At 39.0% G+C, this 15944-nt stretch overlaps 1 protein-coding gene across 1 annotated transcript; it reads left to right on the top strand.

The window, feature by feature from the left end:
* Positions 1 to 57: 57 nt before the first annotated feature.
* On the top strand, positions 58 to 15008 carry LOC311305927 (alpha-tectorin-like). The gene is made up of 24 exons (XM_084433962.1): positions 58 to 136; positions 448 to 590; positions 773 to 1051; positions 1176 to 1268; positions 1353 to 1506; positions 1674 to 1927; positions 2027 to 2173; positions 2260 to 2839; positions 2966 to 3549; positions 3648 to 4212; positions 4321 to 4919; positions 5004 to 5562; positions 5731 to 5936; positions 6182 to 6391; positions 6899 to 7087; positions 8194 to 8483; positions 8985 to 9256; positions 9854 to 9973; positions 10090 to 10274; positions 11431 to 11591; positions 11766 to 12011; positions 12198 to 12360; positions 12935 to 13037; positions 13120 to 15008. Exons 1-24 carry the CDS (start codon positions 121 to 123, stop codon positions 13221 to 13223), a joined length of 6222 nt encoding a protein of 2073 aa, XP_084290088.1. The 5' UTR covers positions 58 to 120; the 3' UTR covers positions 13224 to 15008.
* The last annotated feature ends 936 nt before the right edge of the window (positions 15009 to 15944 follow it).

Here is a 15944-nt window from a genome sequence, read left to right as displayed (position 1 = left end):
TCATTGTTTTTTGTTTAATATTAATAATTTATTTCAGATTCAAGCAACATAAACACTACCACTACTACTGTCACGCCAGAGACAACCACAACCGAAACTACAACAACAGAAACTACAACCATGGACACTACGAGTGGTAATATGATGTATTGTGTTACAATATGGAAATCAGAATAATATTATGGGTTTGTGATGCATGTAAATAATTTAAAATAATTGATAAAGCTTTATAGGCTATTATATTATGTTATCATATTAAAGTGATTTAGCCATAGGCAAGAGGCCAAAGGTAATCACAGCCATGCAGATATAGGTCATAATGCTGTATGTATTTCATTATGCAGAGATCGCAAATATTATGATGGGGACATTAAAGTAAATGAAATTTAAAAATGATGACTATGGCATTACTAATAAATGTTCAACACTGTTTTGTTTTTCTCTCAGACAATGGCATCAATATTACGAGCCGATTTTATCCATTTGGAACTGGAGACTCAGTAAATGGACGCATTGATGATGGGAGTTCATCTGTTATATACCTCCAGCAGCCATTTATATTTTTTGGGCAAACATACAACCAAATTTATGTAAGTCAATCTGATATGAAAGGATATTGGAATATGAGTGTCTAATACATATGTCTTTAAACTCTCTTTGAGAAAAGGTAAATGGGAAAATGACCATCACTGCTGTTTAAAATACTGTTGCAAATAATTTTGCATATTTTATAAGTATCCTCCACATGATAATAATACCTCTTCTATTTCAGGTTAACAACAATGGACACTTGACTTTTGACGGGGCATGGTACAGCTACTCTCCATACCAGTTCCCAGCTTATGGAGGGAAAGACCTCATTGCTCCATTCTGGACAGATATTGACAACCGTTGGAATGGTGTTATCTCATATCAACAGTACACCTCTGGCAGTGTCCTTACACAGGCGACCCAAGACATAAACCAATACTTCCCTGACTTGAGTTTCTCTGCTTCATGGGTCTTTGTTGCGACATGGGATAGAGTTGCATACTTCTCCAATTCAGGAACAGTAAGTAGAACAATTTGATACCATGGAGACCGTCATGTACTCATTTAAAAATGTAAATCGGTATACCACATTTTCTTGCTTCACTAAAAATATATTATTATTATTATTATTTGTCTTTTTTAAGGAAACATCTTTCCAAGTGGTTTTGATTTCAAATGGCCATCTCTCATTTGTTGTAATGAACTACGGTGCAATCGCTCCAACACATTATGTACAGGTAGGCACAAGATGACATTGATATGATGTATTGAACTTTTTATGACTAAATAATCAGACATCTGAATGTCTTCCTTATCATTAGGCTGGTTATGACACCATCGACTCAAGTCACCATTTCTCAATTACTGGATCACTCCAGAATGACATCACAAGCCTACCATACAGCAGCAATGTCAATGTGCCAGGCAGATGGGCCTTCAGAACAGATCATGGAACACGTGGTTGTCAATTTAATGGTAAAACTGCTTTTCTGATTGCATGAAATATTTGCTAATTTCTGGAAGACTATGAATGACTTAGACTTAGACTATGAATGATATGTAATTATATCATACTAGTGATAGGTGAAGCTTTCCAGTAATTACACACTTTGGTGTTTACATCCATAAACTCTTTGTTATAGGTTTTCCAGTGCAGCTGGGAGACTCCTTCTGGAGTGATTCCACCTGTCAGCAGAGATGCTCCTGCACCAGAAGTGGCATCCAGTGCAGCTTTGAGCCCTGTACTTATTCCCAAGCTTGTCGTCCAGCTGCTTTCCAATACTCTTGTCAGAACATTCAGAGACAAACATGTACCATCTCGGGTGATCCTCACTACTACACCTTTGACAATCAGATATTTCACTTTCAAGGAACCTGCACATATGTTCTGTCAGAGGTTAGTAATGCAGCTATGGGTTTCCATTTATTGTTGAACAGATAAAAAAAAAAAAAAAAAAGGGAATCTTTTACTTTACTGAATTTTGTCATTGTTTAGGCTTGTGGAAATGGTTTGCCGTACTATCGCATTGAGGGGAAAAATGAGCATCGGGGTAGTACTCATGTGTCATGGACTCGGATGGTCAGAGTATTTGTCTATAATGAAGAAATTGAATTGGTCAAAGATCACTATTATGAGGCAAAGGTAATAATCACTGTATTGCTGTATTGTTGAGTTGAGTTCAGCTATCCATCCATCTTCCTAATTTTTTTTTTATCAACATTGTCAAGGTTAATGGGACCTTTCTAGCAACACCATTCACCCTCCACAATGGATCCATCCAAGTCTATCAGTCAGGGTTTTCCTTGGCCATCAGCACAGATTTTGGTCTCCTAGTGACCTATGATGCATATAGCTATGTCACCATCTCTGTACCTTATGACTACCAGAATGCCACATGTGGTCTGTGTGGGAACTATAACCTACATCCTGAAGATGACTTCCGTTCAGTCTCTGGAGAGATCTTGAGCTCAGATGTTGATTTTGCCAACTCTTGGAAGGTAGAGGGGGACACAGATCCTGAATGCCATGATGTCAGGTGCACAGGTCTCGCTTGTGTGGTTTGTACCAGCAGTGAAATGAGCCTTTACAGTGACACAAATCACTGTGGAATCCTGGGAGATGTTTCGGGGCCTTTTGCATCTTGCCATTCTGTGTTATCACCACAGACCTACATAGAGAACTGTGTCTATGATCTTTGCTTAGGAGGAGGTTACCAGCCTATTCTCTGCCAGGCTCTCAATGTGTATTCTGCTCAATGCCAACAGCAGGGTGTACAACTTGGACAGTGGAGACAACCAGGCTTTTGTGGTAAGTGCATTGTTATGTTTTTATTAAAAGTAAGTTTGGCAATCAGCTTAATGTAACTGAAATATTTGTGCAAAATAAAAAATCCAGAGTTTGATGCATATTCTTATTTCTGCTTTCCATTTCCAGAAATCATATGCCCTGAGCGCAGTCATTTTGAGTCTCATGGAACAAGCTGCCCTGCAACTTGCAGTAACCCAGCTGCCCCAATAAACTGTCCCTTGCCCAATCAAGAGAGCTGTATTTGTGATGATGGGTACATCCTCAGTGCTGGACAATGTGTGCCTGAAGTAGACTGTGGCTGCACATTTGAGGGCTTCTATTACTCTGAAGGACAGTCAGTAGTGTTGGACGAGGACTGTGGGAGACAATGTGTTTGCAGTAGCAGGTCAATGGTCTGCTATCAGCACCAGTGTGGTCCAGCAGAGGTGTGTGGACTCCATAATGGTGTGAGGGGCTGCCGACCCATCAGTTATGCTACCTGTTCGGTTGAAGGCCTGGGTTCATACCACACATTTGATGGACAAACTTTCAGATACCCAGGAGCTTGTGGACTGACCCTTGCAAGAGTGATGGGGCCATCCCAACTACCATACTTTGTTTTGACAGTGGAGAAAGTACCCAGAGGCCTTCAAGACTTTTCCAGGTTCCTAAATTTTGAGGCAGGAGGAACTCATGTTTCCATTGAATTGGGAGAAGGTAGCAATGTACAGGTTAGCTAAAGAATCTTAGTTTGTTATTCATTTGGAGCAGTTTTACTATATTATTTAAAACTAATATGCTAGATCAATTAACTTTATACTGTCTTCAGGTGGATGGACAGATGGTTGGCCTTCCCATCAGTGTTGGTTCCAGTCAGATCCACATCTATCACAGTAGTGTGAGGGGTTTCGTGTTGGTGACAAACTTTGGAGTGACCATTAGAGCTGACTGGCCACATATTGTCCGAATCACGGCTCCAACCACTTACAATGGTACACTTGGAGGTCTGTGTGGAAACTTGAATGGAAACACTGATGATGAATTCTACAGCCCAGATGGGGTCCTGCTGGATGACTCCCAGCTATTTGCAGATAGTTGGCGTGACGGATCCCTATCAGCCCACTGTGAGGACCCAGCTGACATTTGGGAACCAGGACTTTATCAGAACAGAAGCGAGTTCAGTGAGCTCTGCAGCATCATGGCAATGAACGATGGACCATTTGCTGAGTGCAGAAGAACACTAGACCCTTGGCAGCGGATTGAAGACTGCATTCAGATGCTGGAGCGGACGGAGGGTGCCAGGGAGGCTCTATGTGAAGCCCTGCGAGGGTACACACTACACTGCCAACAGAATGGCATTGCAGTTGGAGAGTGGAGGACCATCACCCACTGCGGTTAGTATCTTGTGATGTGATAAGATTTCAGAATTAAAAGTATATATCTTCTTCAAAATTCTGATCATTCATTGCTTTTTCTATCCCATTTTGCCTTTATTATCCCAGATCCCAACTGTCCAGCAAATACCCATTTTGAACTGTGTGGCACATCCTGTCCTGCGTCCTGCCCTAGCCTCTCGTTTCCCTTCCAGTGCGCTCTGCCATGCCAGGGGGGATGCCAGTGCAATGATGGACTAGTGCTGGATGGAGATCGCTGTGTTCCCCCCACTGGTTGCGGCTGCCGCTATCATGGCCGCTATCGGCAGCCTGGAGAGCAGTTCTGGCATGGTGAAGAGTGCCAGTTCCAGTGTGTCTGTGATGGAATCACTGGAAATGTCCGTTGCACACCATCATCTTGCAGTGACCAAGAAGTCTGCAGTGTGGTGGAGGGGGAGTATGCCTGCCATCCTCGTCCACATGGTAGCTGTTATGCTGCTGGAGATCCACATTATATGTCCTTTGATGGAACCTACTTTGACTTTCAAGGCACATGCCGATATGTGCTGGCCACAGTATGTAATGATACTCGTGGACTACCACACTTCCAAGTGGAAGCAAGAAATGAAGCATGGAATGGATGGCCTGTGTCAATAACTGTTGAAGTTTTTGTCAATGTCTCTGGGCATCTTGTTCACATGTCACAGGATATGAACGGTTATTCTTCTGTTAAGGTAAGCAAGTCCACTGTAATCAATGCAATTATTGATAAGAATGGTTGAATAAACAAGCTCAACTTTTTCTTCAATTAGGTTGATGAAGAGATCAGAAACCTCCCTGTCTATCTTGACTCTGGTCGAGTGTCTGTCTACTCCACAGGACAGTTTGTCTATGTCTCAACTGACTTTGGTTTCAGTGTCGTTTATGGTGGTTCCTGGGTGGTAAACATTGTTGTGCCAGCAGACTACAGTGGAATTATGTGTGGCATCTGTGGTAACTTTAATGGCCACCCGGAGGATGACTTCCTCACTCCTTCAGGTGCTCTGGCACCTTCAGCAGACCAGTTTGGTGCAGAATGGATAGTTGAGGACAACATGCCATGCAATATTCCTGTAGGTCCTGACAATTGCCATGATGGGAGCACAACTCTGATCTCTCAAGCCTTGTGTGGGATCATCAGAGACAATCAGGGCCCCTTTAGCTTCTGTCATGGTTCTGTAGATCCACAAGCCTACTTTGATAACTGTGTGTTTGATGTGTGCATCTCTGGGAACCATAACGATGTTTTGTGTCGCTCTGTCCAATCCTATGTGAGTGCTTGTCAGTCTGTCAATGCCATGGTCTACCCCTGGAGAGAACTTGCGTCATGTGGTAAGTGACTGGAGATGTGGATGAGATTTTTAAAAAGACCAGTGCAATTAAACTAAATGTTTATTTATTTCCCTTATTCAAGGTGTTTTCATTTAATCTCAAATATTTTATACATATGATTAGTAACATTTATGTTTCATGTACATACTTTTGTTGTTACATTGCCAGTCATGGACTGCTCATCAAACATCCCAAACAGTCATTATGAGGTGTGTGGAACAGACTGTGGCCACACGTGCGCCAGCAGCATCGATGCTAGTTGTGAACACACATGCTCAGAAGGTTGTTTCTGTGATGAGGGATTTGTGAGGAGTGGAGGACTCTGTGTACCAGTGGAACAATGTGGCTGCTTATATGATGGATTCTACTATCATGTGAGGATTAAAACATCATGTTTTTATGTTAAGACTTATTAGGGCAGTGGATAAGGGCAACATACATCAGCTCAAACAACTGTGGTATTGCAATGGTACAAAGATGGTATCATCATAATACTTGCGTTTACATTCACTCCTAAAAACTACATGGTGATACCATGATTTATTTATTTTTTTGTAAAAGTACTCACTGATATTATGTTATGGAAATGTAAAGTTTGTTGTCATTGTTGATTTTGTAGATTGGTGACCAGTTCTGGGATTCAACATGCTCCCAACGCTGTCAGTGTTTTGCTCCAAATGATCTACGCTGCACTGCATCTTTCTGCCCAGCGGCCATGGAGTGTGCGGTCAGAAATGGACGTCGTGACTGCTTCAGTCCAATGTCCACATGCACAGTCTGGGGCGACCCCCACTACATCACCTTTGATGGGGCTGTGGCCCACTTTCAGGTATAAACTGGTAAACTGCTGTTTTTTGCAGACAATTACCTTAACTGTTGTTTTGTGTCCCAGTAGACAAATCAAACAAAAAAAAGGTTATTCTAAGGATGGTTATTGGTTTTAGAATATCTAAACAGGGTTGGATTTTTAATGGATTTAATACATCGAAGAATATTCATATATTTATGAATGTATGCAATGTCTTGCAAGATATTTATGGAAGGAAAGTGAAATAAACAATGAAGACTATGGCCTGGTTTCACAGACAAGGCTTAGATTAAACCAGAATTAGGCTTTAGTTTAATTAGGACATTTAAGTAGCTTTTATAAACTTGCCTTAGAAAAAAAAACATTAGTGTGTGTATCTTGAGTCAAAACAATGACACTGACATATTTTATGAAATGTCAGTGCAAGTTGCTTTCAGTTAAAACAGCTCAACCATGCATTTAGTCTGGGACTAGGCTTAAGCTTTGTCTGTGAAACCGGAGGTAAGTGTATTGTGTTAATCTTACCAGGGCACGTGTTCGTATGAGATTGCCCAGACCTGTGGTAATGTTACGGACAGTGATCTGCAGTTCCGTGTGGTGGCCACCAACAGGCACCGGGGGAACATGGTGGTGTCATTTGTGTCTGCAGTGGATGTTTGGTTGTCTCAGCATGAACAACATATGCACATCAGTATTGGGCAGAACAGGAGAGTAAAGGTAAGTTACACTTTAAACGTACACTATGTAATTTTTTTTTGCCGCTAGGGGTCGCTAACCTCTTACAATAACAAAGGCGTAGTTTGATGACGCAACACTTGCTAAGAATTATGGATCTTGTCGTCAACGTCAAGCTGACCAATCTAATAATGTTTATGGATGAGTAAATACATCGATGTTTTTATCATGACTGTGATATGAAGCAGTTCGGGATTGCTAAGAGACAGCTATCAGCTCCACACGCGACGCGAGTCCCGCGGATATAAAAGGAATATGGACATTTCATTCTACCGAACTACACGCAAGTGCAGAATTACTACTCACAGGTCAGTTTATTAGACAAATTAAACTTGTGAGGTAACGCAGCGGTTTCACTTGGTCTAACATTACACTATCACACTAAACTGCATTTGAATGTGTTGAAATGTATGTGTTAGTTTGTCTGTATGAGACTAGCAGTAAGCTAGATCAACATTAGAATAACATACAGATCATATTCTAACATTTTATCATTGTTGAACTATATAACATTGATTAGTTTTATGTAAATGTGCTCACCTGTTTAATAAAGTACATGTAGGAGCGGTCGAAGTCTCGGACGTGGAGCTCACGGCATCTCGAAAACACCGCGCTGATATTGATTCTCGTTTTAGTTCTCCTTTTTTATCCAAAGTCTGCTTGCCATGGTCCATAATGTTTGAACGAAACAACAACAGCGTGCAGATAGACATTACGAACTACACAGTTGTCCACGTCTGTCGCCTTGGTTACTATCAGAGGGCTCTGGTTGCTATGGCAGTACGAGCGGAAACCAGGGATAATGCGGATATGACGCCATTGACGGCGACAACACGGAAATAAAGAAACGGGACTAATTAAACGTGTCTTCGAATTAAATTACAAATTTCTCCTAGTTTGAAAGTTGTTGGAAACAGTCGGGATAATGTAAGTACACAACTAAAAAAAATATATAACATAGATATAGTAATTTGTGCTATTTTTAAAGCAAAAAAGTTCCATATTGTACCTTTAATTGATGCCAATATAAATACATATTTCACTTTTTGTCTCTTTTCTTATGTTGAAATTTTCTGATTCTCCTCCAGGTTGATGGAAATGCTATTGACACACCAGCCTATCAAATCAATGATCTTGTAGAGGTACATGAGGATCAGGGATTTGTAATTCTAAATGCATTTAATGAATTCATTGTTCATTTTGATGGACATAGCAGCCTTCTAGTCAGAGTGAGTGAAAGATTCTCTGGATCTCTATGTGGAATGTGTGGAAATTTCAATGGTAACCCTGCGGATGACAAAGTGCTGCCCAGTGGAGAACTCGCTTCTGATGACGTTTCCTTTGGCCACAGCTGGAAATCAGACACCAGCATTCCAGGGTAAGAACCGCAAGACTTTAGGACTGTCATTTTTACCAGGTTGTTTGTGATCCAGAAATGTGTCTCAGGTTTGTTTTGATGGAGTGGTGGACAGGGAAAAAGTTTAATGTGATTTGTGGAGTTCTTGCAGCTCAAACAATAGGGCATGGCACTGTCAATGCAAGGCCATCATTTGATTCCCAGGGAATAGATGAACTGATAAAATGTATGTCTTGAAAGCAATGTAAATCATTTGCTATTAAAGCCTCTATCGAATGCATGGAGTGAAATGTAATTATTTGCTGCTGACAGAATGAAACACTGCATACATTTAACATTTGCATTTACAAATAAAGAGATAGAGAGAATGGCTTCCAAATATTGATTTCATGCTAATGTTCAATTTTACTACTTTACTTTTGTTTACTTTTATTGTGTTGAGTTCTCAGTGTACAAATTAAAATCTCTCTGATAAAATAGTATAAGCATATAATTGACCTGAAGTTTCCTTGTATTCTTCAGCTGTGGTGCCAGAGACCAGACCGGTAATGTTGATGAGTGTCCACACAGGCAGAGGTATTCGGATCTCTGTAGTATTATCACCAACACCACTGGCCCCTTCCAGAACTGCCATCTTCATGTTGACCCGGCACCTTACTTCTACTCATGTGTGTATGATCTGTGTCTCTACACACGTGCAAATGGCATGCTATGTTCAGCTGTTGAGGCCTATGAGACAGCTTGTGCCATCTTGGAGACACAGATCCCAGAATGGCGCTCGGGTCTCCGGTGCGGTAAGTCAAAATCACACAAAATTACACAGATTATTTTGTGATTTTTGTCACCAGCATTAACCTTCAAGCTAACCTTTAGAGAAAGTAGCAGAGTGTGTGTGTGTGTGTGTGTGTGGGTGGGGGTGGTGGTGGTGGGGGGTCCATAGGATTCAAGTTTGCTGTTACTGTTTTTAGAGAAACTGGTTCCAAATGATTCAGAGGATGAATGAGCTGATTTTGATCTAACCTTTAACTGGTTATCTAAACTAATAGAAAAGAATGACAATTTAAAAACATGATTAATTGACTAACTGACTATGATTTTAATAGCTATGATTTAAAAAAATAGCAGCACTACCATTAGGCTATTTTTTAGCAATGCTACTGCCCAACACTGCATGTCACAATGAGCCAGCAGTACCGATATTGGACTTGGCAATGTAACCGTTGCTACACATTAAACCTTATTTCTTATGGTCAGGTGGATGGAAAGTGTACTATCTGTGGATCTCAAAGGAAATTATTAAGTTCAGGGGACCAGAATGTTAAGCTCTGATTCTGTTAACATGACTCAGTGTCTTTGTGTTGTATTTCATCTATCTGTGCTTTTCCTCTTAGATGTGAGAGATCGCTGTTCTGAACTCAACTGCTCTGAGGATGAATGGTGTGGGAAGAAAAATGGTGTTTATGGCTGTTTATGTAACGATGACCAACCCAGACCACAACCTGACTCTTTTGGTTGGTATCATTCAAAAAAGAAAAAAAGAAATGTTTTTTTTTTTTTTTTCAGACACTAGTTGCCTTTTTCTTTTTTAACAATTCTGACAGTCTTTTGTCTTTTTATCCCCTCTCAGAGTTCTCAGAAACCTGTGAAAGCAGCTCTGGCTCCATATCTGTGTCTCGCTGTCAGCTCTTTGAGGCTGGTTTTCCAGCTGATGTCTTACACCTCAATGATCCCAGCTGCAAAGGAACGGTCCGGAATGGCAGAGTGGAATTCCATTTTGATAACGATGAACACATCTGTGGTACAAATCTTCTGGTAGGTTTAACTATGTATAATCTATTCAGTACACAATCTAAATATTTGTAGTGTCTGATAGAACCAACAGAGTTTGATCTGACCACTTGGGGAATCTCTTTGAGACTTTGAGAAGTCTGTAGAAAGGTCTGTAAGGGCATTGAATAATCAAATTTGTAACAACCAAAGGAAGGTCCCAAACAGACCTCCCTATACTTCTCAAAGTCTCAAAGAGATTAAGTGTGGAAGGATACACCACATAATGCCACAAAAGACACTGGAACTTATGCCCACATTCTTCACAATTAATTTGCAGTTGACATACATTTTGGGCTTTGTAGTTTTTAATGATATGTATGATGTTGAGTTACAAAACAAAAAGGTTTCTATTTACTCCAAGTGCATAGCTCGGCAGAGGCTGTTTACACTAACGGTCCTTGCACACTGAGTCCGAAATTTTCGTATGCTTTTTTTCGTGTTCGTGATTCGGTGGCTCTGAATTGTCAAAACACCATTCAAAATGCTTGCTACAGATGCGAAAACACAGAAAATCGAACCTGATCCGAATTATTTTATGACGGACGAAAGTTTTGAAGACAGTGTGCAAGCGTGATTGACAAAACATGAGGTCGTATTTATTTTTTAACGTGCGAAAATTTCGGATGCGAATTTTGCACTGTGTGCAAGGGCCTTAACTCCACCCAACAGGTATTTAATAGTAGGAATAGTAGGAATACAGTTTTCAACAGGTCTTTAATTCGCCTATAATATAAATTGGATGTTGTGTCTTCGCGTTGATCGGACAGGCTGAGACATTGACGCGACACGTGCAGCTCTTATTACCACACTCAAAACCATGGCTCCCTTCCTGGACCTTCGAGGACCTTTACTGACCAGCAGGTTCAATATGATAGGGTCAGGGGAAGGTGTAGTGTGGGCTTTAGGGACAGAGACAAGTAATGTCCCAGTAAGGTAGCATCATTCATAATTATTACTACAATACCCTAAGATTCAAATAGTAAATGCCACTATTTGCACGAAGTATAAATAGCATCTAACTACTTTTTTTTACTTAGTGCAAAGAAAATACTGCTGTAGTGCAAATGACTGCTGCCTTTTTAAATACCTTGAATTCAATTTAGGCTAAATTACAAAATGTTATATTTGTTGTCCACAGGCTAACGGCACCCACTTCATCTATAATAACTTTATTCTGGGGACACCGAGGTCAGAAGATGTCATCATCAGCAGAGATAAAATCCTGAAGCTTTCTTTCAGCTGTGCTTATCCTCAATCACAAACACTTTCCATGAATGTGGAAATCAACCCACTGGAGAGGTGCGAGTCAAATACAAATACAAATTCTGGTTTCAGCAAAGCTACTGTTATTAAAGGAGTAGTTTACCAAAACTGAATGTTGTGTGTTTGTGTTTAATATATGCTACTCCTAAAGCAGAATTTTACCCATAAAACAAAGAGGTTTTAACACAGATATATCCATTATTTCAACAGCATTGTGAACAAGACTCTTCCCGCTGGTGAAGGCAGATATCTGGTCCGGATGATTCCATATGAGGATGATGAGTTTACCCGGCCCTTCACTGGTCGTGTGGATGCAGAGCTCAACCAGGAGATGCATGTGGAAGTTCGTGTTGAGGGGGTCGACAGCCGCCAGTTTGCCCTGGTGATGGAAACGTGTTGGGCTACACCTGTGAATGATCCTGATTACAGCCTCCGCTGGGATCTCATCCTTTCAGAGTAAAGCAGGGCTTCTTTCTATTCTTTTAAGCCTATAGCCTTAATCAAATAATATATAATAATAATAATCAAACTTTTAGCATTGCCTTACGTGTTTTGTCTTTCAGTATTTCAGAACTAAAGCATGAGATCATTTGAAACAGTTAATACAAAAGTGAAATAATTTGTCATTATTGATATTCTCAGGTGTCCCAATCCACATGACGACACAGTGAAGCTGCTGCAGAACGGCGTCTCGACATCCAGCCGTTTCTCCTTCAGGATGTTTATCTTCACTGCAAACTCCACTAAGCTTTACCTGCACTGTGCTGTTCACCTTTGCCTTCTGTCAAGCAATCGCTGCTCAATGGTGAGTTTACAAAACCTCTCATAGTTCATGAAATTATAATGTTAAATTTTCAAGAGTATCTTTAGTACTGTATTGTGAAATAAATTTTCACTGTATGTTTTGAATATCAACCTAATTTATCAATTATATTAGCCAGTGTCTCTGTCTGTCTGTGTATACAGTATGTGGAGTATCTATAGTAAAATGTGGTGGGTAAATGATACATGTAAAGGTTTTCAAATCTGCAGTTACTTACACTAATATAAATAAGGTTATGTTTCATGATTTAAGGTCAAATTTACTAAACAGGGCAAATTAGCATGAGACACATTAAAGAACACAGACGCAGCCAGCCACAAAAATAACAGTGTCTTCACGTTTAATTCTTCACTGTGAGACTTTAGCAAATCCTGACAATATTTTTTTTTTTTTATGTAAAAAAAACAAACATTCTCTCTCTATCTGTTAGTAAATCTGGCCTTTATTGTTCAAGGCTGCTCTCTTCTGGAGACTTTCTGCACCTTTATGTTTCATGTTTGTTCAGTGATATTTAACAGGGATTCACACAGCTGGATTTTGCTCTTTTCTCTATTAGGACTGTGCCTCTGGACACCGGCAGAGAGAGGGCAGGTCTCTGGACTTCCATGACAGTACTTCCATATCCATGGGTCCTCTGGTGTTGTCTGAAGGGAACACAGGTGATTTTAATAATCCGTAAATAAAGGTTTCTATGTAAATACATTATATTTCACTGAATTGCATTATATCCCCTGTTCACAGATAAGTGGGTCCCAGAACAAGTGAAGGTATCTGAGGCTTCTTGTCTGTGTGGTTCTCTGATGCTGATACTTGTTCCTCTGATGAGTGTCCTGACACACTTTTAGTTTAGTACCACAACATTTTACATGCATATTGTCTAGAGTAGTTTTAATTAATGTGGAACTGATGCTACACTGGTTGTGGGTTTCTAAACGTTTCTTAATTTAATTAATGATATTTCTTGTGGACTAATTAAGGAATTATTATTTAATCATTTACGTTTATTTCTATATAGCACATTCATTCTGTATTACTTGAGGGAATGTGCTGCAACAACAAAGACCATCAGATTCATGTTTATTCAAATTATGCAAAAACATAATTTGGTCATTCCCTTTCTGTGGAAATTTGTGATAATGTGATTGTAGGAAACTAACTAATATGACTTTCTTTTTCTAAAAATTGTGTTGTATTTTTTTTTATTCAGGCATTTTGTATAAGGCGAGAAAAGTGTCTGAATTATCTAAATGAGGACAAAAATAAATACATTTGATGGTTGGCCTCAAAGTCTATTTTTCCTTTTGTAATCATTTTCGTTAAGTAAAAGTATGAGAAAGATTAATGATCATAAGATTATCTTTTTACTGCTGTCAATTGTTTTACTTATTTTCCATCGTGATGCTATGATTACATGAGAAAAGTCTTGCTTTACTTTCAGTTCTTTGAAGAATGTTGCAGAACTGGTTGAGTTGTTCTCTTTAGAGCAGAAAATGAGATAAGGTTCAGTCAGTGTTCAGATTGGCAAAAAAAAATGTCTTGTGTTGTTCTAGTTTTCAGTCATAGAATGTGAAGAGAAAGTGAAATTGAAGAGCTTGTAGGACAGAGAGCAAGTTGACATTCAGGCAGTCCTCTGACACTGTCCTCGATTGATCCTTTCGTGTGAGAGCACATTAATAACATTAATAACTGTTGACCACTAAGACCCACTGCTGCATTTATGTAACATTCCGATAAAACTGTTTTATATTTTTGAAAATTAATGTTATTATTATTAATATCATATTGTTGAATGTTGTGTGAAAGTGTTTCTATTACTAAACCTGTTTAGACTTTGACAACAAAATATTACAGATCAAATAATTAGAAGATTTCTACATTTGATAATAAACAATCAGCAATACTGTATGTCAGTAGTCAATGGCCATATTGTGTGATTCAGATTGCAAATTTCTGTCAAACGTGTTAAGATAAATATTTGAGCTATTAGATAAGTTTGATAAAGTAGAAAGTAATATAAAGTATGAACGGCTTCTATGTGTAACCTATAACATGTACTGATTGTGTTCCAGTTGGTCTCTAAGGGTTAAAATGCTGAACATGTGAAAGACTCTTTGGCCTGGTGTGTCATGTTGGAGTTTAGCCAGTATATTCAGCAGGTTTTAAATGTGTCAGATGTACAATAGCTTATCTTTCACTGCACATCCATTTACCCTAGACACACAAAAGCTTATGATGAACATTTGGGTCAAAGTTGTCTCCATTTCAATTCAATGAGCTGCTAATCAGAGTTTGTTTTGGGAATAATGAATAATCAATATTCATCCTCTTCTGTGTGTCTCTTTTGTACATGAGGTTTGAGCTTCACTGAGAGCCAATAGATACGATCAGCAAATAATGTTCAGGTTTCATGCTGTATATTCATAGAGGAGTGTCTGATTGTCTTTATCGATTGTTAGATTATTTTATGATTATTTTCAACCCTTTTGCTTTTTAATCACATAATCATTATCTACTGTATTCTTTATAATTGGTTTTAACATGATGATTTTGCCCATTTCTAAAAATGTGCAGAAACTGCAATCATCATATTTGCCACTGTGTGATAATGCAAAGTAAAATAAAAAGATTGTTAATGCAGTGGTGACAGTCATGTACTGTAAGTAGATTTGGGGAATCCAGATCAACTGCATTTGCAAAAATGAAAGGAAAAATCCACTGACAACTGCACTTTGGTGACCTGATAAGAATCATTTATCGTCTGGAATCCATTCTGTTGATTTCCTAAAACCTCTAAAATGTGAAAAAATGACAGTGAATCTGACTATCAGGGTTGAATACACAAACAAGTGAAATACACAGTTCTTGTCATGAGATGTTCATACTTTACTGTAGTTCAGAGAATGAAAAGTTCTTTATATCAGTGCCAAGTTAGAGCCAGCTTTACTGTGTATGAATTAAAACTTCTTAACTGTATACCTAATGCAATTAATACATTAACAAAAAAACAAATAATTGATTTAATAATATTTAAAATACACTCCTGTTCATTAATTCATGCTTCATAATACATTATAGCACATAATACATTAATACACTTCCTTAAACTTTCCAAGGCCAGAGCTGATTCTTTACTTTAAATGAAACGATCAACCATGGGACGTGCATGATGGGACGTCTTATGAATGATGTTGTGTCAATTCAAACAATATATTAAATATATACATGACAATTATGAAATGTTCTCACTTTAGGAAAGTACCAGCTTTTGTCTGTTTGGCCTAATTTGATGTATTCTCTGCGGTCTTTGTAAATTAGTTTCCATGATTAGGATTTGTTGCTGTTTCTCATTGTCTTTTTCCTTCACTGTCGAGACCCAAATATTAGACACCCATTTGTCTAATGCTGATCTGCAAACGAGCATGCCGTTTCCCAGCTGTTTTAAAAGGCATTACAGTTTACTTTAGGGTTTAGCTTTGAGGTGTTGCTTTCAAAAAACATTTGAAATGTATTTTTTGCATTTCTGTTATGATCTTGTTAGTTTGCACAACTTACAAACCTTGCCTTAC

The sequence above is a fragment of the Rutilus rutilus genome (assembly GCF_951802725.1).
Source record: "Rutilus rutilus genome assembly, chromosome: 16".
Lineage (NCBI taxonomy): Eukaryota > Metazoa > Chordata > Actinopteri > Cypriniformes > Leuciscidae > Rutilus > Rutilus rutilus.
Note: the sequence above shows the minus strand (reverse complement) of the source record. Positions and strands in the feature narration are given on the sequence as shown.

Coding starts and splice junctions, on each gene's coding strand:
- LOC311305927 (XM_084433962.1), top strand. Junction 1,269..1,352: donor CTCCAACACATTATGTACAG/GTAGGCACAAGA, acceptor CCTTATCATTAG/GCTGGTTATGACACCATCGA. Junction 12,012..12,197: donor TGGGATCTCATCCTTTCAGA/GTAAAGCAGGGC, acceptor TGATATTCTCAG/GTGTCCCAATCCACATGACG.